The sequence below is a fragment of the Mauremys mutica genome, chromosome 1 (assembly GCF_020497125.1).
Source record: "Mauremys mutica isolate MM-2020 ecotype Southern chromosome 1, ASM2049712v1, whole genome shotgun sequence".
NCBI lineage: Eukaryota > Metazoa > Chordata > Testudines > Geoemydidae > Mauremys > Mauremys mutica.
Window position 1 is genome coordinate 146,202,772 of NC_059072.1, and position 25,787 is coordinate 146,228,558.

Consider the following 25,787-nt stretch of genomic DNA (forward strand, 5'->3'; position numbering starts at 1 on the left):
GTTCCTGCTACCATGCCCCATCTCCTCCACTTGGCAACAGTTCAGGTCTCAGATGTCTTTGTGTTGGGCCCCAATGCTTCTAACTTCCGGGTGTTGCACATTGAGGCAGCTAAGCCCATAGTGCCTCAGACTGAGCAGATTCTGGAGATGAAGAGAGGTGGCTAGAAAACCACTATGGGTGTAGTGAGGAGTTTGGAAGGAAAGGAATAAACTCCCATTACCCACTCTGGCAAGGTGCCACCAGTTGGAACCACTTGGCTGGCTTCCAAACCGTTCCACATCGTAGGACAAGCATCTCGTCTACTCAAACACTGCTGGCCCATCTCAACATGCACAGCTTCCAAAACACTCCCATGAGCCCCCACTGGCAAAACTCCCACACACATCACCCAACCTCACTGACAGAATCTTCCCTTGATGGAAAGCTGGAGGACTTTGGAGTTAGTCCCTTAACCTGGGTTGCTCTGCTGTAGAGTTTACTTGAGAGCAACATGATGAGCTTCCTCCAAAGCAAGACCTGATCACACTGTTACTGCAGTGCTCCTAGCCCTGTTCACCTGAATCATAGAATCTCAGGGTTGGAAGGGACCTCAGGAGGTCATCTAGTCCAACCCCCTGCTCAAAGCCTGGGAAGTGAGAGAGCAGGTGTGCATTGAGGGACACGATGACTATCTGTCGTGTGTAGAGGAATGGAAGAGTTCACACTGCTTAGTCACCCACACCAATCAATCCCTGCAGCACAGCATTCCATACAGTAAAAATAGCTTGAAAAATATTCCCTTGATTTTTTTCCCTTTAGATGGAAAATGGCTTTTCAAAAAAATTGATTTTTTGTGTGGGAAAAAAATCACTTTTCTTCAAACTCAGGGGGACGGGGAATCCATTTTCAGAGGTGGGGCAATATTCCTGGCAAAAATTCAACAAGAATGAAAAAAAATAATTTAAATATTTATCAGGAAAAAAATCATTGCATGATCTGGTCTGTTCAATACTGACTCAGAAGAAAGAGTACCTTCTAATTGCATCATTAGCATCACTTCCTGAAGAACCGTGGATTCTTCTTGGAGGTCTGCCATCTAAACACTGACCAGGCTTGTCCCCGTTGAGCTTGAGGGATCTCACATGAGGTCAACCCTAAAAGGGCATAGATTCCATAAAATCACTGAGGTTAATTTAATGTTTTCTGCTTGATTCCCTAGAGCTATCCGCTATCCCTGATGACATTTTAGCCACTCCCACTGGTGAGTCCCCTATAACTTGAGTTTCTCCTTAAAATTTACTCTTTCATTGTGCAATTTATTTAACTTTTCACCACAAACAGCCATTTTCTTGCACCTTTGAGGAACAGCCTAACATCATAGAACTTGAAGCGAACAAAAAGTCCTACAACCAGGGGCCCTGGGAATCCATGCACCTGGATTTTCTGCTCATCTGGAGGTTCAGTTTTACACATGGATTGCTGGTGACTGAATGTTTTCTACAGGGAAAAAAAAAGGCATTTACTAGACTTTCTATTAGAGAAGAAATCCCACAGGTTTCAGGAGAGGCTTGCAGTGATTTTGCAAAAATTCCTCACTGTTTCCAGTATACCTACCTATTAGGTCCCATCTTCTTTCTACCCAGCCTTCTGGTGTAGGATTGTTGCCTACAGGGCTTTGTCCAGTCTACTTTAAAATGTCTCAAATGCTGGACAACTCACCATGGGTTTCTATTCCAAAGCCCAATATTCCTCAGTGTCACAACCAGCTAGAGTGAGTTCACTGAAACCAGATGTTATCAGAAGGCTTTCTTCTTATTACTTATGCTTGGTTTCTTTAGGTGCCAGTAACCTTTTCTCTGAGCAAGTCACCATAGCACTGACAGGTGAGTCCTTTTCACTTTAAATTTGCTGTTGTCATTGTTTGCTTTATTTTCCATGTCTCTAAAAACTACTTTTGGAGTTTATAAGGAACAGCCTAATATCATAGGCATTAGATGTGGGGAGAGACCACATTTTTTCCTCCTTGCTTCAGCTACTGCAGCACTGTACCTTAGAGACCTTCTCCTGTACCCTTTGAAGTCAATGGCAAAACTCCCACTGACTTCAGTGGGAGCAGGATTGCTCCCTAGAATGGTGATTCTCGAACAGTGGCCAGGGGACCACTAGTTGCCCATGCAGCCTTTTTCTGAATAACTGCACTTTGTTCTCATTATCCATTATATCACAAATAATTCCATCTCTAATTAGTCCATTTGTTAATTGTTCAAATTTACATGACTTTGCTTTATTACATAGGCCTGTTATTTAATGACCAATCTTCTTACTCGGCAGCTAGTTTCTTGTAAAGAAAACATGCCCTTCCCAATGACACTCTTTCATAGTGCACATTGTACTATTTCCGAACAGCTGTGACTGGCTGTTTGCAATCTCCATTACACACCCCTTGCAGTGTATTGAGATCTCCAAGGCCCCTGCAACTGCCAAGTGTACCATGTGGAGGTTTCTTCCCTCCAATTACTGGGCAGTGCAAATTGCTTCCAAGAACTTCTGAAGCACTGTCGCCTCCCCTTTCGGTTTTCTTCCAGGCTTCCTTCAAGACTGAGGGATTCAGGTGGCTTCATTTGCGCCATATTTTTTTCCAAAGATCCTCCTGCCTTTCTCTCTTACCTCCACCTAATTCCCAGTATATATTAAAAATAAAAACAGGGGATGGGGAAAGGAAAACCAAACAGTGCCCCCACATACAAACCTCATGCAACTAACAAGACATTTGCCAGTCATCGCTGTGCTTTTAATGTTTCATCCCTTTCTCTGTATCTTGACTGTAAGCTGTTTGTGACAAGTTGTTTGTGTCTTGCTGTGTTTGTATGCTGTCTAGCACAATGGGGTCCTGATCTCACTTGGGACCTCTGGGTACTACAGTAAGACAAACATTAAATTATGTAATAAAGTTCTGTGGCATAGGAGTGCTAGTAAAAAAGCAAACTGTATTTTCTAGCCCTAGTAGCATGACATGGGTCAGGATTAAAAAAGGTACAGCCCCTTCACATGATATGTGTCAGCATCCATGGACTCCAGTAGCTATTGTTATGGGGGAGGGCAGTGTAGGAGTGTAAGGGTCTGGAAGGAAGGTCAAGTCTCTTGTAGGGAGGGAACAGCTGTTCAGAGTGGGTAAGGGAGCTTTGTTGCAAGGGGTTGGAGGAGATGGTGAATCTGAAGACAGAGTAATGTAATAATTATTCTTTGGATGAAGTAGAAATAGATTATTGAAACAGGATTGTTCCAGGCCATGTATCATTCTCCATTTCATAAATTCTAAGGCCAGAAGGGACCATTATGGTCATCTATCTTGTGATCACTTTTACTACAGGTTTTTCTGCTGTGACAGTGAAGCCTGGATTGTGCCCTAGTGTCCATGGAGGTAATACACGGGGACCTGGTCGGCACAGGGGACCCCCACGACGTGGGCGTCCAAATCATGACTCATCTGTTGAGTCTGGCTCAGATTCGAAGGAAAGCAAGGGCCGGGGTCACCAGAATCCTTGCTTGGCTGCACCCTGTAGGGGAGATGCAGACTGCAAAGGAAGCCTGAAGTGTTGTGCAATTGAACGGTGTGGGCAAAAGTGTGTGAAACCTCTCATTAGAAAGCCCAGCTGGCAACATAAGAAAACACCCTGAAGATTCCATCATTAATGGGCTTGGTTCTTAAGGGGGATGAATCAGATGTTCCTCTAGAAGGTGTACAATTAAAAAAAAACGAGCATTTAAAAAACATTTTCCAAGTTGTGTGTCCATGTGTTGTTTTGAGTGACTTCACACAGTCTCTGGAGGCCGAAGTTCTCTCTTTAGCCCCAGATTGGCTGCAGAATGGGCATGGCCTGCTACAAGGGGACTGAAGGCAATCAGTGGATTGTGTGGTGGGTTTGTTTTGTAATTTACACACCTGTTCAACCAAGAGTCTGAGACCCACTACCTCATTTCATATCAGGCAAGAATGAATTCTGGTCATTTCCATTGTGGGCCAGATTGGACTCAGCAGCTCATAGATGAAAAATTCTGAATCCTATTCCTCGGGGACTTGGACCAACTAGTCCTCACTGAGGTTAAATGATTTCTTTCTTCAAATCAGCAGTCACAAAAGGGGTTAAACAGCTCAAACAAAAGTTTTCAGCAGATTGTTCCAAGTACCCCAGATGCAGAGGAGACATACGAGGTAGCCTATACTATCCCTAATAGAGCAGTCCTACTCAGCCAGCTAGCAGAATGGAAGGATATACACATGAGCAGCACTCAAGTATCAGAGGGGTATACCCACTTCGTCAGATGCAGCACTGACACATGCCCAGACAGTAGGAGGCAATGGTGAAAATACATCACCCCCCGCATCTCATACCTTTAGATTCAGCTCTTGTTACAATGATCTACACATGAGTAGTTCTGACCTATTTCAAACATTAGATGGCAGCAGTGCACAGAGCTGAGTTTTCTTCAATGCAGCCATAATATTTGGAAGTTGTCTGAATAGTTATCATTTGCTTTGTTTTTTAATTTGTGGTATGTCCCTTCAGTCTGTGGAATGACCAGTTTCCTACAAAACACTCAGAGTTTACAGTTCTGCTGTGGAGGTTCAGAAGGATTAGGGTGAATGAAAAGAATTATTAAATTAATATTTTAAAAAAATATTTATGATGCCAATTTATTAACACAACGTTATAGTAAAAGATTACAAATAAGGGGGCATAAAATACTAGCAGGATGGTGAATCTGTTCCAGGAAATTATTCTTAGCATCCAGCGGAAAGCTGAACATGGAAGAGATATGCAGTGTAAACAGTGCATGTCACACAGTCATTAATTTCATTGTGGCATATTTATTATTTAAACAGATCTTACTGACAGACATGGGGAAACAAAACTTATATCTGTTATAGAAAGAAATAATACCAACTCTGAGCATTTTCAGATATAATTGCAGTACAACCAATGCACATCACCTCTGACACAGATCTAACGGGTCCAGCCATGCGCTTATCCTTCAGCACTGACCTATATACCCCATCACCAGTTCAGTTAATCCAGGCTGCAGCGCAGCTCCAGTCACCTCTTATGTTTTTTCAGATGATCACCCTCTTCATGATGATAATTAACAACTTTCATCCAAGTTGCTCAGAGTGAGGTTGTCAAATGTTATTGTCCCCATTTTGTAGACTGGGAATCAGAGCAGGTGAGGGCCTGAATTTCATAGAGTTGCCAACTTTCTGATTTACAGAAAATCAAACACCCTTCCCCGAAGAACCCACCCCTGCCCTTCTCTGAGGCCCTACCCCTGCTCACTCCACCCCCCCTCCATGTGTCACTTGCTCTTCCCACTCCCCCACCTCCCCACTTGCTTGCTCTTTTTCACTGGGCTGGGGCAAGGGTTTGGGGTACAGGAGGGGATGCAGGCTCCAGGAGGGAATTTGGGTGCGGTAGTGGGCTTAGGGCTGGGGCACAGGAGGAGGTGCGGGGTCCAGGCAGCACTTACTTCAGGAAGCTCCTGGAAGTGGTCAGCATGTCTCTCTGGTTCCTAAGCAGAAGTACAGCCAGGCGGCTCCGCACACTGTCCCTGTCCACAGGTGCCACCCCCACAGCTCCCATTGGCTGTGGTTTCCAGCCAATGGGAGCCGTGGAGCCGGTGCTCGGAGCCCCCTGGTTGCCCCTGAGCCTAGGAGTGGGAGAGAGATGCCGACCACTTCTGGGAGCTGCGCGGAGCCAGGGCAGGCAGGGAGCCTGCCTTAGCCCCTCTGTGCCACTGACTAGACTTTTAACAGCCCAGTCAGTGGTGATGACTGGAGCCTCCAAGGTCCCTTTTTGACTGGGCATTCTGGTAAAAAACCTGACACCTGACAACCCTACTCACAGGTTGAGCTGGAGTTTTTGGAGCTCAGCATCTCTGAAAACAAGGCCAAATTGATTTGCCCAAGGTCATATAGCATGCCTGTGGCAGAGCGCCACTCCCAGAAATGACAGTAGAACTCAGAAATCCACACTTGCAGCCCTCTCCTCACCCCCAAACTCTAATCACCAGACAACAGTGCCAAGAGGGAGGGATAGCTCAGTGGTTTGAGCATTGGCCTGTTAAACCCAAGGTTGTGAATTCAGCCCTTGAGGGGGCTACTTAGGGATCTGGGGCAAAATCAGTATTTAGTCCTGCTAGTGAAGGCAGGGGGCTGGACTTGATGACCTTTCAAGGGCCCTTCCAGTTCTAGGAGATAGGGTTTCCATTAATTTACTCATTTGGCAGAAATACATGGGTTCTTATCACTTTTAAATCCAGTGGCTTACCCCCATAAGGCCCAAAGATGATGTCCTCCCAGCATTCCCCTATCCACTCCTGTTCTTTCTCCATCCCCAAAGGGAACAAAAAACACCCCATCTTATCCCCACCCCCCACTTTGTGATATCTGAGCTCCAGCCTACTCTAGGCCTACAGCCTTTGGTCCTGCTTCTCTTCCTGGAGCCACTCTGAACCACATGCCTGCCAGTTTCTGATCACTCCTGTATTGTTCTCCTAATACAACTAGCTCTCTCTCTGCTGAGATAGCAGCCAGGAACCAGCAGCAGGGGCAAGCAAGTCATACTAGTTACTCAGGCCTGGTAAATCATGGAAAAAGGCAGGTCAGGAGAGTCCTAACACAACCTGTCTATCAGCAGCCAGAAATGTTTCCTCCCCACAGTGCTTCCCAGTGGCCACCCAAAAGCCTTAGCTATTAGCCTGTCCTCAGGTTCCATCCACCAGATGACCAGCCAGTTTTTTACAGGGTTAAAGGCAACTGATTATGTATAAAATCTTATAACTTTTCACATCTTGGGACTCAGCACTGAGGATTCTGGGAGCCTATGTGAGGCTGTGAATAGCTATGTGTGAAGGTGCAATCAGAGCCCCTAAAAGTCTGGAGGAGTTTGGGTTTAGCAACTGTTTGTGACCTGCAGGAAGTCTCATCTTCTTTATATTCCTGGGAACAAAATGGGGATGGGACTAAAACTCAGAAGCTGCCTTTTTCCCACCCTGTTAATAAATTATAAAACACAAGTAGGAATCAAAGTACCACAGAATGCAAAATACTCCTAGGAATTTAACAACAATAGCCTACAAAACTAATGTTAAATGCTATGTAGTTCTAAAAGACTCAAATGTTTCTGTGATAAAGCTGATGTCACTGGAAGGTGGGTTATGACTCTTCAGTCTGGATTTATTTGTGTATCATATTCTAAAAATAAAGAGAAGAAAGGAGGAAAATTCTACTGAATTACAAAGTTTTGAGGAATCCCCCCAGTATGAAATAAGAGATTAATCTGAAATTAGGGTCACAAAGAGATTAATCTGTGTATTCAGAGAGCTGTGGATTTCTCAGTCATATCTCTGTTATGCTCCCATTTATTGATTATAGAATGCTCTAAAAGGTTTGCAGATACTATGGTGGTGGGCACTGTTATAAAACTTGGCTAGATAGATTATATTTATGTTACTGATTTTGGGTGCCTCCCTTTTGAGGTTCCCAATATTGAGGAATCTAATTGCCTCCATTTGGGACCCAAAATTTTGTGGTCACTTTTGAAAATGTTGGCCTTCATGTCTCATGGAAAGGGGGCAACATGTCCCTTTGGTTGGCACAGAATCCTATAATTTAGGGCTCATGCACAGAGAGGGATTAGGGTTCAGGGTTCCTTTGTTCAGGGAATGGTGGGGTAGAACTTTGTGAGTAAGATGGGAAAGAGCATTGGAGGCTAAGAAGCAGAGCAGGATTTACTTACACGGCTGGTCACTTCCCACATTATCCTGGGTGTTACTGGAGCCCTCTGTAATGAGAAAACCAAACAGTCACCTTTCTGGGATTCTCCTCACCAAAGGCTGTAGTGAGAAATTCAAACGTCTGGATCAGGCAAACAGGACACTGTTGTGCCTGGGGAAGTGGGTGGAAATGAGAAGAGGCCTGAGAGGAGACTAGGGTAGAGGATGGAAAAAAGGGATGCCCCCAAAAGGGCTAGAGGGGACTTTTTAGCTCACCGCAGTTATGATTTCCCATCTGTTTGGAAGAAGAAGCCATGCAAGGAGCCAGCTAGGAAGATTCTAACCCATCCAAGGATGACACTACCTCTGCCTCTCTCTTTCCATCCAACCAAATCAACCTCAGAAGTATAGAGAACCTCAAATTCAGTCCATTGGATCCCAAATAACCTCCAACTAGGGACCATTTATCTGGACCTTGGAGATTATTCAGAGACAACACCAGAGAAGGAGACCAGAAAGCAAAACTCACGTGGTCCCTCAGTCACAGATTCTCCATTCAAACTGGTGCTGAGTTCAGCTGCAGAAAACAAGAACATTTAAATATCAGGAAAATCCATAGGGTCATTTCCTCACAACGAACCTCTCTACAATTTATTGGGCCACTTTTCTCACTAGCTATGACCTTTCTTCAATTTATAATGAGGTTTTCTGAGGAGAATCCAGTGTACGGTGCTGGACAGAACTGAGGGGCATCAACAGAGCAGTGTGAAAAGCCCAGGACTGGCATTCTGCATTTCAGAACTATGGTGCATTTGCAGAGTTGCAGGAAGAGCAGGATAGAATCAGGACTAAAATGGCAGGGATTGCAGCAGGTGAGGGTTGAGGTGCACTGGTAGCACCCTGTGCTTGTGACTCATACGTCTCCTGTAGATATTATCAAACATCTCACTTTATGATATGCTGTTAATGAGCTGCATTCTTCTGAATCTAAATCAGAATCTTGTGATAAGTTTATAGGTCCTCAATAATATGACTGTTATTTTTAGATATCACATGTATTACTGTAGCACTTAGGAGCCCTAGTCATGCATCAGGATCCCGCTGTGCTAGCTGCTGTACAAACACAAACAAAAAGGTAATCTCTACAATATTTTCCTAAATCACAAATTTTATGCCCTCTGTATATCTTGAATAAAAATATTGGGCCAAATATTGATGCCCCCTCACGATCAGGAAACCTTTGTGGTCATTTACATTCCAATTGATGTTTATTGATCTTCAAAGAATAAAGGTAGACAGTGCCAGGACATCTGTTATGGGGAATAATTTAGACATAGACAACTGTAGTTTGCAAACTAAATTAAAATCATAAAAAAGAGACTTCTTACATGGTCCATCCAGCGTATATAGTTCAGTGGAGATGGTCCTAGATTCATCTGTATAAAGAACATCAAAATTATAGGGAAATGTATGGTTGCATTATTTTAAAGAAAAATTCTTTATAAAACCTCAGAGGGCTGCAGGGCAGGATTCAGGAGCATACTGCAGATCTGTTTGGGAACCCCACGACTAGGGCAGCAAAGAGGCTGCAAGGCAAGATTATGGGGCATTAGCAGACTTTGGCAGGGGCAGGACTGAATGCCAGTTAGCAGAACCCACAGAACTCTCTTCCAAAAATATCAGCACCTGCTAACAGGATTTTTCATGCAAACACAGCCAGTTTATTATAGCAATCAACAAAGGAAAAAGCTGAACCTGTGCCTTTTCTTTCCTTCTAGCTGAAACACAAAAAGGGCCTCTATGGTATGTTTTTTAGGAAGATTACCCCCCCCCTCCCTTTGTGTTTTTATTAGAAATTCAGGTCCAGTCCAGTCCAGAAGAATCTATGATGATTAGATAATTAGTAACAATGCAACACAAGAGTCAAGAGACTGAAAGTAGTGCCGCTGAGAAAAGGATTTTTCAGTCATACTGTTTACAACTTTGATTTTTATTATTTTTGTTTTGGTTAATGTCTATTTAACTCAAATAAGTAGCTAACACTCAGAAGAAAGGAAGTCTTTATTAAAGAATGAACAGTCCCTCCAGCTTTCACCTTCTATTATGGTATGGAAAGCCAACAATATACATTTCCTGAGATCTCCAAGAATTCCTCTAGCCAAACTAGAGGAGACAAAACTTGAATTAATGCTAAGGATAAAAAAAGCAAGACAAAAAATAAGACAAACAGCCCTTTCAGCCTTCTTTATATATCATAAATCAGGGATCCCCAACACGGTGCCCGTGGGTGCCACATCTAAATGCACCCATGTCCTGGCTGGCAGTCGAGCATCCACCAAAATTCCTCCGAAATTCGGCGGCATTTCGGCGGCAATGCCTCTGGATGATGCCGCTTGCCACCGACAAGTGGCGTCATCGAGAGGCGTCACCGCTGAAATGCCACCAAAATTCGGCGGCATTTCGGTGGATGCTCGACCACCACCACAGTCCTTCGTCTCGCACCCACCAGACGAAAAGGTTGGGGACCACTGTCATAAATAAAGAAAAAGCTAACAAGCCCAATTTTTAAAGCATCATTTGACACCTTTAAAATTTTCCATCTTAATCTCCTCTCCACGTCACTATGTGCAGGTGGCTCTTTTAGGGAAATGAGAGGTACAATGAGCAAGTTGGATAAAGACAATTACATATGGAAAAATAAAACAGTGAATGTAAAGGGAACTCACTGGCTGTTCCAGTTGGATAGGCTTCATTTGTGAGAGTGCTGGCTTCAACTATGGAAGAAACAACAACAACAACAACATTCTAGGAAAATCAAAAGATCTGTGCAAAGACTTGAAAACAAAACTCAATCCTATGTAAAACACACACATGTTTCAGGTTTCACTTTGTGGAAAAACTTGGTCCAGACCAGGGGCAGACCGGGGGGGGGGCGGGGGGGCGGGGAGGGGGAAGGTATTCTATTCAAGCCCTGCCCATAAGCTGAAACTCTGCCTACTGTCTCAGGGTAAATGGATGTTTGTTTAAAAGATGGGCAACGAGAAAGTTTAAAATGCTGACTTTTAAATTGTCATTATTAGGGGTCAGAGGTGAACGGTAAAATTCACACCTTTAAGAGCTATGTGTGTGGCTGTCCAAAGCCTAAAGAAGACAGCACTGTGCATGTTAAAATGATTTTATTATCAACCAGAAAGGCTAGAATTTTTTTTTTTTTATGGAAACAAATTCTGCAGAAACTGATGGGGCCATCAGAGAAGTACTGATGCTGGGAGCCACTAAGCAAGCCAATCCCAGAGGCAGGATTTTTTAAAAGATTTGGACAAGTTTAATAACAAGTCATTCTGATTTATGGTCTCCGGTGGAATTTAGTAGTTTTTCATCAGAGCTGTGGAAGAAAGAAGGCTTCAGGGACAGAGGATGCTGTAGGGCTGGACTAAGGGGCACTGGCAGAGCTATGTGGGGAGCCCGGGACTGATATAGCAAGGGGTGGTGCAGGACAGGATTGAATTACAATGGCGATACTCTTGGGGGAGGGAGAACAGGAATTAATAGGAATAAGGGTCTTTGATAGCAAGAAGAGAAAAGAAGGGAACTGTGATAACAAAGTAACAGAAAAATGCAGGAGTGACTTACGGTACTCACTCCACAGATCTCCACTCCCACTGGTACTGGATTCCTCTAGAAAAGAAACAACATGGTATATACAACAGGGTATATAGAACAGAGATAGTTGATTTACTCTCAAATTGCTCCAGACAAGTAGGTGCCTATGGCCAGCAGGTAGTCCTATATGTCAATGTAACTAAGTTAGAGAACATACGAATACTGGGAAATACCCACTTGAGACCCTCTGAAGTAAAGCATACCCCAAAGTTTCTTCCAGAGTAAAGCTGCTCAACTAAAGAAAAAAGAAATTGGTAAATAAATGGGCAAACATCATTCTGTTGCTATATATAGTGTCATATTCACGAGGATTCTGATGTCTACTGGGGATTTATTAAAATGTTCACAAAAACTGGACACTTCAGCAATGTAACACAAATTTGTCTAAAAATGCTGTTTGTTAGTCTGAATTCTTCTCTTTTAAATGTTTTAGCCATTCAGCTAAGGAGCAGAAACAATACCATGAGGTGATCAATCACATCTCACAGATAGCTACAAATGGTTCATCTGTCAAGCTATAAAAGCTTTGTATGGCTCACCACAAGGACAAAATATGACATGAAAAAATACATGCAATCAAAGGACACTCACTGAACTCTTCTCCAGTCACAAAAGCGGTAGGTTCAGCTAGAGAAAAAGAAACACATCATATGCATATCAGCCAGGAGAGTTGATTAATGCCACTCTCTTCCATAGAATTTTTCATAGTTTGGTGGCCCTCATCATCTGTTTATACTGAGTATCAGAGGGGTAGCCATGTTAGTCTGGATTTATACTGTATAGTCTGTGTTTATACTGATGCACTTCAGTGCTACTGGCCATCCAGGAGAGCTTGCAACTGGACCCAGAGTGAGAAGGGGACAGCTGCGGGTTAGGATTTAGGTGCACTAGCAGAGTTAGGTACAGGGGCGGCTCTAGACATTTTGCCACCCCAAGCATGGCAGCATGCCGCGGGGGGCGCTCTGCCGGTCGCTGGTGGACCTCCCGTAGGCGTGCCTGCAGACGGTCCGCTGGTCCCGCGGCTCCACCAAAGCTGTGGGACCAGCGGACCCTCCGCAGGCACGCCTGCAGGAGGTCCACCGGAGCCGCGAAACCAGTGGACCCTCCGCAGGCATGCTGCCAAAGGCAGCCTGCCTGCCACCCTCCCGGTGACCGGCAGAGTGCCCCCCGCGGTATGCTGCCCCAAGCACGCGCTTGGCGTACTGGGGCCTGGAGCCGCCTCTGGCTAGGTAGTAAGTTACAAGTAGTAACAGGAGCATCTGTGGGTCAAATTGAGAGACATTGGCAGAGGCCTCTGAAGAGCCCAAAGCTTGAATAGCAGGGGGACTGCTGGGCAGAATTGGAGGACAGTTGCAGAGCAGTGTGGGGAGTCCAGAACTGGAATAGTGAGAGGTGCTGGGCAGGATTTAGGGACATTGGCAGAGCCGTGTGGATGTCTCAGAATGGAAATAACAGGAGGTATTGTGGCAGGACTGAGAGGCACTGATAGAGCTGTGTGCATCAGTTCCCACAAAAGGTCCCGTGCAGCACTGCCACCTCAACTGTGAACAGTAAAGAAATAATGATAGCAAAGTAATAGGAAAAACAAAATTAACCTACCAGATCCAGTCTTGTATTCTCCACTCAGACTGGTTACAGGGTCCTCTAGAAAAGCAGCATAAAACAACATCCAAATATTGGAAAATTCAAAGAACAGATGAAGTGTGTCAATGAATTTCTCCATGATTAGATTTGGAATGACAAGAAACAATGCAGATTGAGATTGACTCACCTGTAGCCTCTAAGGTTGAGTTTTCAGTATAAAAAGGGGTTATATCTAGGGAAAGCCAACACAAAAGATCAATTAGTTGCTTTCAAGAAATTATCTTCTCATTTCTCTGCCTGCTAAGGTTAAAGTGTGGTTAGACTCTGAAAATCACACCTTGGAAAATGACCTTGTGTGAGACTCACATATATTTCCTCTGACTGCGAGAACTGGTTGGGAATTTTTCAGTGTGTAAGAGTTTTTCAGTGGAAAATGCAGATTCATCGAGCAAGAAACTTTTCTCACAAAAGGGATGGCTTCAATAAAACTCTCACTGGGAAAGTTTCACAGGTCCAGGGTGAAATTCCTTGTCAGAGAGGTACCCATCCTCCAATAGTCTGGTGATTATGGCACTCACCAAGCATACAAGTGACATTGGAAAAGCAGGTTCAAGTTCTTGCTGTTTACAGGGAGTGGGAACTGGAACCCAAGCTGCCTAACTTATGGGCAAATGCCCTAACGACTGGGCTACAGAGCATATGTAAATAACTGAATATTCATTAAGCCAGAAAGAGTGAGAAATTGACTTTCTAGCCTAGTTGTTAGGGCACTCTCCTGGGATGTAGGGGACTTATTTTCAAGTCCAGCTAAGGCAGAGCAGGAGCTTGAAGAACCTGGTTGTCCTACTGTGACAGCCATAATTACCCGACTGTTTGGTGGTCTGCCTCTGTTTTCTTGTGAAAAATATAAAAAATCTTGATTCCATCCCACAGCGGAACAGGACATTTTTGAAATCGCGAGAATTGTCATGGATTGGGAAAAATATTTCCCGCCTAGCTCTGTCACATAAGTCTAATGATTTTTTCTAACTGCTCATGCTGCAAACTGGGATCTGGAAATCTAGATGTGTTCTTGCTGCATCATATCTATTATTAGAGGTTCTACAGTCTGAATTTAGCTGAAAATTTGCTGATGATGCATGAGACAGAATGAATTCCAGCCCTCTCTCCCAAAACTGCAGTTTCTCCTGCAGCATTAACCATGGAAAACACTTGATTCTGTCAATAAAAATCAAGCTGACTGACTACTTCTCAGTGACTCATTTATTCAACAAACTAAGCCTCTTTGTTCATAAATTGTCCATGAGCAGTCTAGGATTTTCTTAAATATACTCATTATTAGATGAATAATAACAATTCAATGTTAATCATTCTGAAGATTAGTCTCTAGATTTAATATTTGAAATGCAGCAAAGAGTCCTGTGGCACCTTATAGACTAACAGATGTATTGGAGCATGAGCTTTCGTGGGTGAATACCCACTTCATCGGATGCATGTAATGGAAATTTCAAAGAGTCCTCATGCTCCAATACATCTGTTAGTCTATAAGGTGCCACAGGACTCTTTGCTGCTTTTACAGATCCAGACTAACACGGATACCCCTCTGATACTTAATATTTGAAATGTAAACTGTATTGGTTAACTTTCATTGGACACAGAGGTCACATGGCATTGCTTCTCTTCTCTTACTGAATGGAACGAGTACAAAGAAGGGCCACTAGAATGATCCGAGGAATGGAAAGCCTGTCGTATGAAAGGAGACTTGAGGAGCTCAGTTTGTTTTCCTTAACCAAAAGAAGGATAAGAGGAGATATGATTGCACTCTTTAAATATATCAGAGGGATAAATACCAGGGAAGGAGAGGAATTATTTCAGCTCAGTGCTAATGTGGACACGAGGACAAACGGATATAAATTGTCAGTTAGGAAATTTAGGCTTGAAATTAGACGAAGGTTTCTAACCATCAGAGGAGTGCAATTCTGGAACAGCCTACCGAGGGAAACAGTGGGGGCAAAGGACCTCCATGACTTTAAGATTAAGCTGGATAAGTTTATGGAGGGGATGGTATGATAGGATAACGGGTTTAGTCAATAGGTCAATAACGTGCCACACTGGTAATTAGTACAAAGGGTCAATGTTGGGATATTGTTAGCCCTTTCCTGAGTGTCTGGCTGGAGAGTCTTGCCCGCATGCTCGGGGTTCAGCTGATCGCCATATTTGGGGTCGGGAAGGAATTTTCCTCCAGGGTAGATTGGCAGTGGCCCTGGAGGTTTTTCGCCTTCCTCCGAAGCATGGGGCAGGGGTCGCTTGCTGGTGGATTATCTGCTACTTGAAGTCTCTAAATCACGATTTGGAGCATTCAACAGCAGAGTCAAGGGAGAGAATTAGTTCAGGAGTGGGTGGATCGGCTTATGTGGCCTGCATCTTGCAGGAGGTCAGACTAGATTATCATAATGGTCCCTTCTGATCTTGAATTCTATGATTCTATGAGTATAATTCTTAGAATCAATGTATTTTGCAGATGTTAGCAATTATGAATTTGAATTTTTCTTTCTGTAAATATTCTCTAATATGCCCTTAACATTTTCTATTTCCATGAACATGCCTGTTGGATAGCCTTGGAAAGTAAATACAATAGACGTGTGAACACAGCCAAACAAAATTCCATTTTTTCCACAGTTAATACTGGAGAAAATGTTTTCTAGTATTTGCTCTTATTCTAACAGATGGGACTCAAAATGCACATGGAGCAAGTAAGTTGAGTAACAAGGTGTTATTTATAAAAAGCCACATGTCTGGTGGAACTTTAAGCTGTAGAACACACTAAAACAAAAGGAAAAATTATATATGCTAGCCACCAGTTCAATGTGCAGTGTAGGGTTGCCAACTTTTTAATCACACAAAACCGAACTACCCTGCCTCACCGCCTACTCCACCCCTTCTCCAAGGCCCTGCCCCCGCTTGCTCCATCCTTCCTCCCTCTGTCACTTGCTCTCCCCCACCCTCACTCACTTTCACTGGGCTGGGGCAGGGGGTTGGGGTGCAGGGGGGTGGGTGGGGTGAGGGCTTTGTCTGGGGGTGCGGGCTCTGGGGTGGGGCCAGGGATGAGGAGTTTGGGGTGCTGGAGGAGGCTCCAGGCTGTGGGGTGGGGCCGAGGGATTCAGAGTACAGCAGGGGGCTGCGGGTTGAGGCAGGGGGTTGGGGTGCAGGGTGGGGTATGGGCTCTGGGCTGGGGATGCGGGCTCTGGGGTGGAGCCAGGGATGAGGGATTTGGGATGCAGGAGGGGGCTCTGGGCTGGGGTTGGGGTATGGGGGGAAGTGAGGGCTCTGAGTGGGGGTGTGGGCTCTGGGGTGGGGCCAGTGATGAAGGGTTTGGAGTGCAAGAGGGGGCTCACGGCTGGGGTGGTGTGGGGTGCAGGCTCCAGGAGGGAGTTTGGGTGTGGGAGGAAACTCCGGGCTGGGGCAGGGGGTTGGGATGTGGGAGGGGGTTTGGGGTCCTGGTTGTGTTTACTGTGGCTCTCAGGAAGCGGCCGCCAGGTTCCTGCGGCCTCTAGGCGCATGGGTGGCCAGGGAGGCTCCGTGTGCTGCCCCACCTTGAGCGCCGGCACCACAGCTCCCATTGGCTGGGAGCTGTGGGGGTGGCACCTGCGGGTGCAAGGGCAGTGCACGGAGCCTTCCTGGCTGCCTATGCACCAAGTGACCACAGGGATCTGGTGGCTGCTTCCAGGAGCCATGCCGAGCCAGGGCAGGTAGAAAGCCTGCCTTAGCCCCAGGCCCCCGCTGCACTGCAGACCAGACTTTTAACAGCCCAGTTGGTGGTGCCAACTGGAGTTGCGGACGGCTGGCAACTCTAGCAGTGGGTGTGGTTTCCAGGGAAAGAGGTGGAATCACCATCACTAAAAAATGTAAAGTTAATACTCGGTGTTGAACTGTTAGAGCTGATTTGGGCATTGAAGCTAGACAAACTTCTGAAGATTCACTAAAGGAATGGACTCACCCTTTGGCTCTGCCGTTGTCTCCTCAATGTAAGAAGTGGTGAAGTCTACAGAAACCAACAGCAGATGGTAAAAATTTTGAGGCACATGTGAGGGAAATGAATCTATTTTTTTCTCAATGGACAGAGTTTGGGAGTACAGAAGTGCAAGAAGATTTCAAATGGTCCTTTTCCTCATGGGGGGATTGGGAGTATTCACTAGTTAATCTTTGTACAGGACTTGTAGTGCTGAATATCGTTAATAGTGGAGTGGTTTAGGGACCATAAGATACTTCCACAGGACTCAATGACTTTCTGAGGTCTCTAGGAAACTAAATCATCTTGTTTTTCAAAAGGAGACTCACCAACTGTTTCTGCTGTTGCCTCTTCAGTAGAAAATCTGGTGAAATCTAGTGAGATAAAATAAGAGAGATAGAAAAATGTTAGAAGCATTTGAGGGAAATGACTTGATTACTTTTGATTACACCACCTTAATCAAACTGTCTTATATCCTAATGGAGTATTAGCAGCGATGAAATTGAAAAAAGGGGAAATGCTGTCTCTGAAAATATTTCCAAACAATGAATTTCTATTAGACTATGGATCAGTGTCCTCAAGGAAAGCTGTGGGAGTTCCATTACTTGAGTCACTTGGACAAGAAAAAGCCATGGATAAGGCTGTGAGTTTGTCATGGAGGTTCATGGAAGTCATGGATTCCGTGACTTTCTGGGACCTCTGTGACTCCTGTAGTGGCCGGCGCGGCTGGCCCTGGGAGCCGTCTGAGCAGCTTGGGTAGCCCCCGGGCCAGCTGCTGCTGCGGCAGCCTCAGGCCACCGTGCCCCCCTCACCAGCAGGAGTTTGGGTGTGAGAGGGGGCTCAGGGCTGGGACACGGGAGGGGGTGAGGGCTCTGGGCAGTGCTTACCTAGAGGGGCTCCCCAGAAGTGGTGACATCTCTCTCTCTCTCAGCTCCTAGGCGGAGGCGTGGCCAGGCAGCTCTGCATGCTGCCTCTGCCTGCAGGCATCGCCTCTGTAGCTCCCATTGGCTGCAATTACCGGCCAATGGGAGCTGCAGAGCTGGCGCTCTGGGCAGAGGCAGTGCACAGAGCTGCCTGGCCATGCCTCTGCCTAAATGCTGAGGGAGAGGGATGTTGCCGCTTCCGGGGAGGCATGGAGCAAGGTAGGGAGCCTGCCAGCCCCAGCCCCCTCCCCCAGTGGTGGTCCCAGGCCATGCGCTGCAACCCCACCTCCCCCAGCGCCAGCAGGGGGTCCGGGGCCACCCTCTCCAGCACCTGCAGCACCCCTAGGCAACCTCCCGCCCAAGATTTAGTCAGGGATATATAGTACAAGTTATAGACACGTCACAGGCTGTGAATTTTTGTTTACTGCCCGTGACCTGTCCATGACTTTTATTTAAAATGCCTGTGACTAAAACATAGCCTTAGCCATGGTTAATACAGTGTATGGAATAATCCTGCATTAGCCATGCTGGGGATTGAGAAGATGTGATCCAATACATCTTTTCCTTATCTAATTTTTAAGATATTGTACTGCAATTCATGGTTGTTTATGAAAGGCTTAGGAATAAGATGGACACCAATCTGAGCAATTTAGAGGATAAATCAAAGAAAAACGGCTCACCATTTGTCTGTGATGTTGTTTCCACTATGTAGGAAGTGGTGAAATCTGGGGACACCAATCATAAGAGATGAGGAAACTCTCAGACATGATTGAAACTGTAGGTCACCTTAGTGCTGGGATCTCCATGAATATCACAATGAAGTCAAAAAAGCCTGAGCAATATTTGGATAGGAGACCTCTGAGGGAGCTCATGAGCAAAGGTTGTAGAATCGAGCTTTCTGTGTTTCAACTCTTACCCTCCCCACAGGCGGGTTGCCAGGATTCTTTCATTAATGTTTATACAGTGCTTTGAGGACTTTAAGGTGAACATTTTCCAACGTGGCTGCTGGTTTTGGATATTGGGTTTTAGAAGCTCTGCAGGAGATACCCCAAAATAGAGGCTTCCAAGACAAGTGGCCACTTTTGAGAATTTGGCTACAATTGCTGTCTGCTGTTCTGTCCAGTGTCTACAGCTCTTTGGGAGGAAAAGTGATATATATAAAATATGTTCTGAAAGTGTGGTTTTACTCTGAAAAGTGACTGTGTAAAAATGGCTGTTCCCTATGTATACTCTGAGTTCTACCTGCTGACTTTAGTGACTAATAGCCAGCCAGGTGGTTTTGCTTCTTTTTACTCCTGTTAGCCCCGAAATGTGAACAGGGGTCAGAGAGAGGGAGCTGGATTCCACTCCTTTGTGTGCATAATCAGTAGAATCGATTATCAAGTTTCATTCAGTTGCACCTGGGCAAGCCCACTGAAGATAAAGAAGTTGGCTTAGTTGTCATTCAGGACAATAACTGGCCTGCAGAACCTGTATCAACAGGTGATGGTGCATGATCAAGAAAGAGCCCAGCTTGACTGCAAGCCCAGGCTGAGTCTGTGGGACTGGCAGTTAGAGAAAAGGACTTTTTAACCTGTAAATGGAGACCGTTTGATCTGGAGTCACTAAGACACTGACCATGGAGCCCCAAGGTGCCATTTATATACAACCGCTTTTCAGAGTAGAAATGCATTTTCAGCATGTTAATTACACAAGATTTAAAAAGAGCTCAGTTAAGGCTCCTAGCACCAGAGCCACATTAGTGGTAGGCATGGGAGGAGGTGCACTGCGAGAGTGAAGGCTGGAGGAATTATGCTAGCACTGGGCAGGAGCAGCCATAGTGCCTCCTTGAACACCCGTACCAGTCACACTTCCTAGATCTTGAAGGAGGCTAGCCCTTCCTTTAGTGCTATTGTCCCTTTGCACATGAGCACAGAGCTGGGCCTCATCCCACACACTCCTCTGAGCCTATCACTTGTACATAAGGAGTTCTGGGTCTGTGCACTCTCCCTGTCCCATTCCGGATCAACCATACCTTATAATGGATTGTTAAGGTATTAGAAGGGGGACTCACCAGAAGGACTTGCTGTTGTGTCATCACTGTAAGAAGTGACCGTATCTAGGGACAACAACCATACATAATAATTAAACATATTTCATTAAACAGTTTGGGGTAATGAATTAATTACTGTCAATTCTAATCCACACAGCAAGTGGCCTGGCTCTGAAAGACCTCAGTGCCCTATTGTGTCTGAAGGACCCACAGTCAGAGAAGTCCTCTGTCCAGAGAGCCATTGATCACTTGAGGGCTTTTTCCTTGTCCCCACAAATGGCTACATGCCCCCATGTCCATGAGATGTTGAGATCTGTAGAATATTTCTGTAGTTGCACCCTGATAGCCTGTGGGTTCCATGCAATGGGGGGCGGGGCGGAGAGAGAGATAATCAGTTTCTATCAGTAGTCTTCCTCACTCAGGAAAGAAAGAGGACTCAGCTACTGATGATGAATAATTCAAAGAGCTTCCCTCCCCCACTGGCTGGGTTACAGATGATTTGGGTTTGAGACAGTGGCTGGGAAAATGGAGATTGAAACTGGTTTTTTGGGTGGGGGTGGAGGGGGAGAGGCTGTGCTACTGCCAAGGGCTCTGCCTGCATTGTTTGTTGGATGTGTAATCATTAGAGAATATTGGGATGCAAACCATATCCAAATATCACAAATACTTGGATATTATTGCCAAGTGGTCCTTTAGTAATCCTCCTAGGTCTTCCTAGCAGAAACAGTCACACAAGAAGAATTGAAGAATTTTTTTCATCTGCTAGTAGCTGCTTGGCTATTGGTAGCCTCTCACTAGAAAAAAAAATAAGCCAACCATAGAGGAATGGTTCAAAAAAGTATGGGAGGATGTGGTTATGGAAACATTAACACACCAATTACATATCCAGCAAAATAGAGAGAGGGCAGATAGATATTTAAATATTTGGTTACTTTTTATTCAATACTCAAAGCCCATTCACTTGCAAAAAAAAACCCAGCAGATTCTTTCTTTCTTACTTTCTTATATCTACATGGCTAGGATTTGTAAACTTGTTAAAGCTTCAAAAAAAAAAAAAAGGATGTTGGATTTTTAACCATGGGGCCTCACCTCATCTCTTCAGATATCCCTGATGTCTCTTTGAAGGCCACCCTGCTTCCCTCCTTGCTCTCACTGTGACCCCACAATAGAGTTGTAGGAGCAGTTCATATAAACAGGGCAGCAGATTCAGGCCAACAAGCCTGATTTCTCTGCTACCATGGCAGAACTCAGTCTTAGATGACACCAACTGACAACCCCCCCTCAGCAGCAGAGAATCCATCTCACTTTTAGGAAATGTAATACACGTCAGTCAGCATAGGTAGGTTGTTATGATTAAACAGCATGTATTTTTTTGAAAATGTATGTGATAGAGAATTTAGGGATCATTTTAAAAATTAAAGTAATGAGGGGAAAATTGGAATTAGTTATTGCTAAACTACTGTGTCCCTCCTAGACAACAGCAAATGGGGCCCTTAAAATAAGAGTTGATGTGGTCTATTGGCTGAGGCACTAGAATAGCAGTCAGAACACCTGGATTCTATTCCTGAGTTGATCACAAATTGACTATGCATTAACCCCATTAAACCTCAGTTTACCTCTCTGTATAATAGGGACAATTACTTCCCTACCTTTGTAAATTGCTTTGAGAGCTAGGTTTATTAAGTGCCAGGTATTGTTATTAAGTACTAGTGACTGGCACTTTAAATTAGTTGTTTTGTTACTAAATTTCTTAGTCTCCAGAGTATGCATTACAAAGAGGGATCTTTCCCTATGTGATCACAGTCTCAGTCAATCATTTAATTTGGCCAAGCAGGTGTTAACAGATTCCCTAGATATGAAAAAATAACTTGTCCACAGTTCATATCAAATTATGAGTCAGCAGGAAAGCTACCGTGAAAAGGGGCCTATTACATTGAGCAATACAATAGTTGGGAAACAATATACAAACTGTACACCTTTTTCTGATTCTCTCCATGCCTGTTTCTCCCATTCACTTTCTTTTTGTGTCCTTTCTCTTTTTGTCTGTCTTTCATGTGTCTCTTCCCCCATCTGTGTGTGTGTGTGTGTGTCTTTATGCCCTTTATATATTTGCACAAACACTTCTCTCTGGATCTCTGTCTTTCCCTATGAATCGTGTGTGTGCATGTGTGTGCATGTGTGTATACAAGTGCATTTTATATCACTGTCCATTTCTGATTTGGTGGTAGGCTGACACCTATTGACTAGCCAAACATCTGCCTGGGTGAGTGTCTCTATCTGTCTTCTCCCTCTGTGTGTCCATCTCTCTACCCTTCTCTCTTTATAAAGCATAAGAGTTACCTGGTATTTCTCTTGGGAAAGCCAGCACCAAACCTAACAAGGTCGAGGTGAACAGGAACTTCTTCAGCATGGTTAGCAACTTGAGGGAAGTAAAAGCAACAGCAATAGATGACAGCCAAAGACTGCAGCCAGTTTGCAGTTGAGGAGATGTTCTGTCTCTACTTAAAACCTCTGGCCTCCGCAGGTAGCATCATTCCTGTTGGTCAGGGCCCCTCCCCTCCCAATATCAGGAAAGAACCTTATAGGGAAGTTGAGGGTGGGGGGTCAGCGGGGTATGATAATTGCATCTTGATGGCAGTAGAATGGGGGAGGGTAACAAAGGATGAGTCAAGGTAGTTCAAGGAAGCCATGCTGTTAAGCACCTTACTCAGTTTGCCTGTGGCAGAAGTAGCTCCCGAAACCACATTCCCACATTTTATGTGCACAGCAGGCAGTGGAAATTCCTGTTTTTCTCCTCAGTCACTGGTTTGCAAATGCAAAGTGGATCCAAGTTAAGTTGGGGGGAGGGTCACTCACTGAGCAACTTGCCTACATCTCCTGCATTATTATCCCCTTAAGAATTTGCATTCCACCTCTGGGAAAAGGAATGGGGGCACTTTCTGAAATGGAGGATTCTTTAGCTCACACAGGAAAAAACAGAACTGAAGCCCATTAAGGACAGGAATTGGGTTACCCCAGTCTATAGGTTCTTCTGACACTAAGGCCAAAATTTTCAGAAGTGACCATTCATTTTCTATACTTCAATTTTGGGGCACCCCAAAATGACATGCCTCAAGTGAGATGCCACTTCTGAAAATTTTGGCCAAACAATTTTAGGCCTAGAACCTGCACTCATTGAACTCAATAGTAAAACTCCTGTTGATTCCACTGGAACAGGTCCTTAAAGTGAAATTCTACTCTTTAAAATTGGCCCTGTTAGGTAAAAAGCAAGTCCTACTCACCTCTCCAGCACCCGAGTTTGTGCGGAGTTGGTATAAGGCTCAGAAAACTGTCAGAGACCAGACAATAATTCGCTATGCCGATGGGACAGCTTCTCCTTCTCGTACTACCACTGGCAGTAGCTAGGTCCGCGGGAGAAGCCCCCCACTGACACAGTGCTATCTATACTGGGAGTTAGGTCAGTATAACTGGATCTCTCAATGTTATACCGACATAAGTTTGTAGTATAGACCAGGGCTTAGTCTCAGAGCAGCTGACTTTAGTGAAAACAATAAGATTTTTCAGTTAATTGCTCCTGTTCCCTCTGCAGAGCAATCACAACTCAAAGAAGGGAGCTGGGCCCAGATCCTCAAAAGTATTTAGGTGCCTCAGTCCCATTGATTTCCATGGGAATTATACCTTTGAGGATCTGAGCCCTGGAGCCTATTCCTTCCTGTGCATCATCTACACTGTAGTTTGCTACATTCCTGTGCAAAGTCATAGGCTGTGTCTACACCAGGGAATTTTACTATGGTTACCATTCTTGCTAATATTGTTTCTAACTTTGACAAAACCTGTATTTCTTGTATGCCTGTTCTCAGGATAAACCATGCATCTCATATCTGGTGGGTAACCAATGTGTAGACACTGCAGGGCAGTTTGTATCTGTTTTGCAGGAAGCAGAGTGGGAACACAGAACTTGTTAATCACAGGTACAAAAGTCCCACAATCCTCCTTCAAAGTTTGAAAAAGTTATGTTTGTTTGGGGTTGTCAGGCCAAAACTAGGAGGGAAGGGGGCATAAGTCAATACTTATTATGTCCAAACCACTTACAAAATATTGGACTGGTTTAAACATGAAGGAGGGTGTGGAACTATTTAGGGTGTCAGAAAGGGGCTATAAATAGGAATGAATGGGTTGAATGTGAAAAAAGGGGAACATGTAAGTCTAGATAATCAGGAAACATTTCCTAATTGTGTGGATCTTTTACACTGTGCTCTAATCTCCCAAGGAGAGTGGTGAACACTTGAATCGTTTTGATCTGGTCAGGTAAGAGTGTTGAAGAACAGGCTGTAATGAATAAAAGTTGCCCATGTGTATTATACAATTCTATGCTGCAGTGAATAATTTTGAAGAAACAAAAGCTTAATTAACTGAAGATTTATAGTTATAATGATCCACTTTACAGGTGTGTTCATTTCATTATTAGAATTTATTTTATTTAAACTGAGAGAGTTACAAAAAAGGCACGTAGAGACACTGACACGAAGAACATCGAGTAGGACCATACTCATTTAAGTTCACAATATAGAACAACGTATGATACTGCGATGAAATGATCTGTCCAGTCCAAGCGTAATTCCATGTTTGAAACTGACCAAAGGTGGATCTCAGCAATCCTGGATTTACCTAGTTTCAGAAGGGACAGTAACCAATTCCAGATTTTGGTGACTGTAAGCAAGGAGTAACAACCAGTGGCTGCAGGGGAGGGAGACAAAGAGAGAGACACAGCAAGGGGGGGGGGTCCTCATAAAATATTTCCATTTTCACTTTGCTTTCACTCAGCTGTGTCTTTTGTTATGGCATCCTGGATGTTCTCTGATCACATGGATGCTATGTCCAGTGCACTCTTGCATATACTTGAAGTTTTGTCATCATATTTGGTTTCAGTGCTCTATGCATGTATAGAAGGTGAGATTTTTACTTCTTGCCCTTAGTTATAGTGGATTGAGAAAAATAGTTTTTCCTGCCTAGAACAATACAAAAGATTCGTTCATCATTGCATTGTCACTCCAGTCTCATTTCCTCTTGGGGAATCTTCTTAAGTAGTGAATTAGTGGCCTGACCCACCAGCCCTTACTAATGTGAGTAGCCCTATTGAAGTCAATGCAGTTACTCATATGGTTAAGAATTGCAGGATTGGGTTCTATGGTTGCAATCATCTTTAGATCCATCTTAAGTATAAACTCAAAGGGTGGCAAATCAGGGTTTCAATACAGATAGGAAGCCACCATCTCCCTGCTCAGATGACATTTAGACACAAGAAATGGTTTTGTATCAGTTGTTTACTCCATGAAATGATTGTTGATAATAACATTTTGCATCTCTCTAGTGTCTTTCTTCAGAGGATGCAAGAACATTACAGACATTTATTATGTTTCACAAGACCCTTTATGATGTCAGTGTAATATAGTCGTTCTGCAGATGGGCTGAACTGAGACATGGTGCAGTATTGCCAACCCCAAATGTTCAAAAATCATGAGTCAGACTCACTACAAACCATGAGATTGGCTTTAAAATCATGGGATTGTGTAAAAATAATAGATGTGGTGTACTTTTTATCTGCCTTCGGCTTTTTGAGTCTGTAGGGTGCACTGGAGTCGTACTTTGACGCTTTCTCCACAGCCACTAGAAACTTACTCTACAGGGCTAGAAACTTACTTTTTCTTTAAGAATGAAGGCTGAAATCATCACACATCCACTTGACTCCAGGAATTGGGACTTTAAGGAAAGTAAGAATTATCATGAGACTCATGACAAAACCATGAGAGTTGGCAACACTGATAC

At 44.3% G+C, this 25,787-nt stretch overlaps 1 protein-coding gene across 1 annotated transcript; it reads right to left on the bottom strand.

The window, feature by feature from the left end:
- Positions 1-4,852: 4,852 nt before the first annotated feature.
- Positions 4,853-22,495, bottom strand: LOC123349210. The gene is made up of 14 exons (XM_044987129.1): positions 22,302-22,495; positions 19,983-20,027; positions 18,610-18,654; positions 17,336-17,380; positions 16,995-17,039; positions 13,185-13,229; positions 13,013-13,057; positions 12,005-12,040; positions 11,384-11,428; positions 10,477-10,524; positions 9,139-9,186; positions 8,280-8,327; positions 7,774-7,818; positions 4,853-5,187 (listed from the first exon to the last, which is right to left on the bottom strand). Exons 1-14 carry the CDS (start codon positions 22,369-22,371, stop codon positions 5,123-5,125), a joined length of 675 nt encoding a protein of 224 aa, XP_044843064.1. The 5' UTR covers positions 22,372-22,495; the 3' UTR covers positions 4,853-5,122.
- Between the last annotated feature and the right edge of the window lie 3,292 nt (positions 22,496-25,787).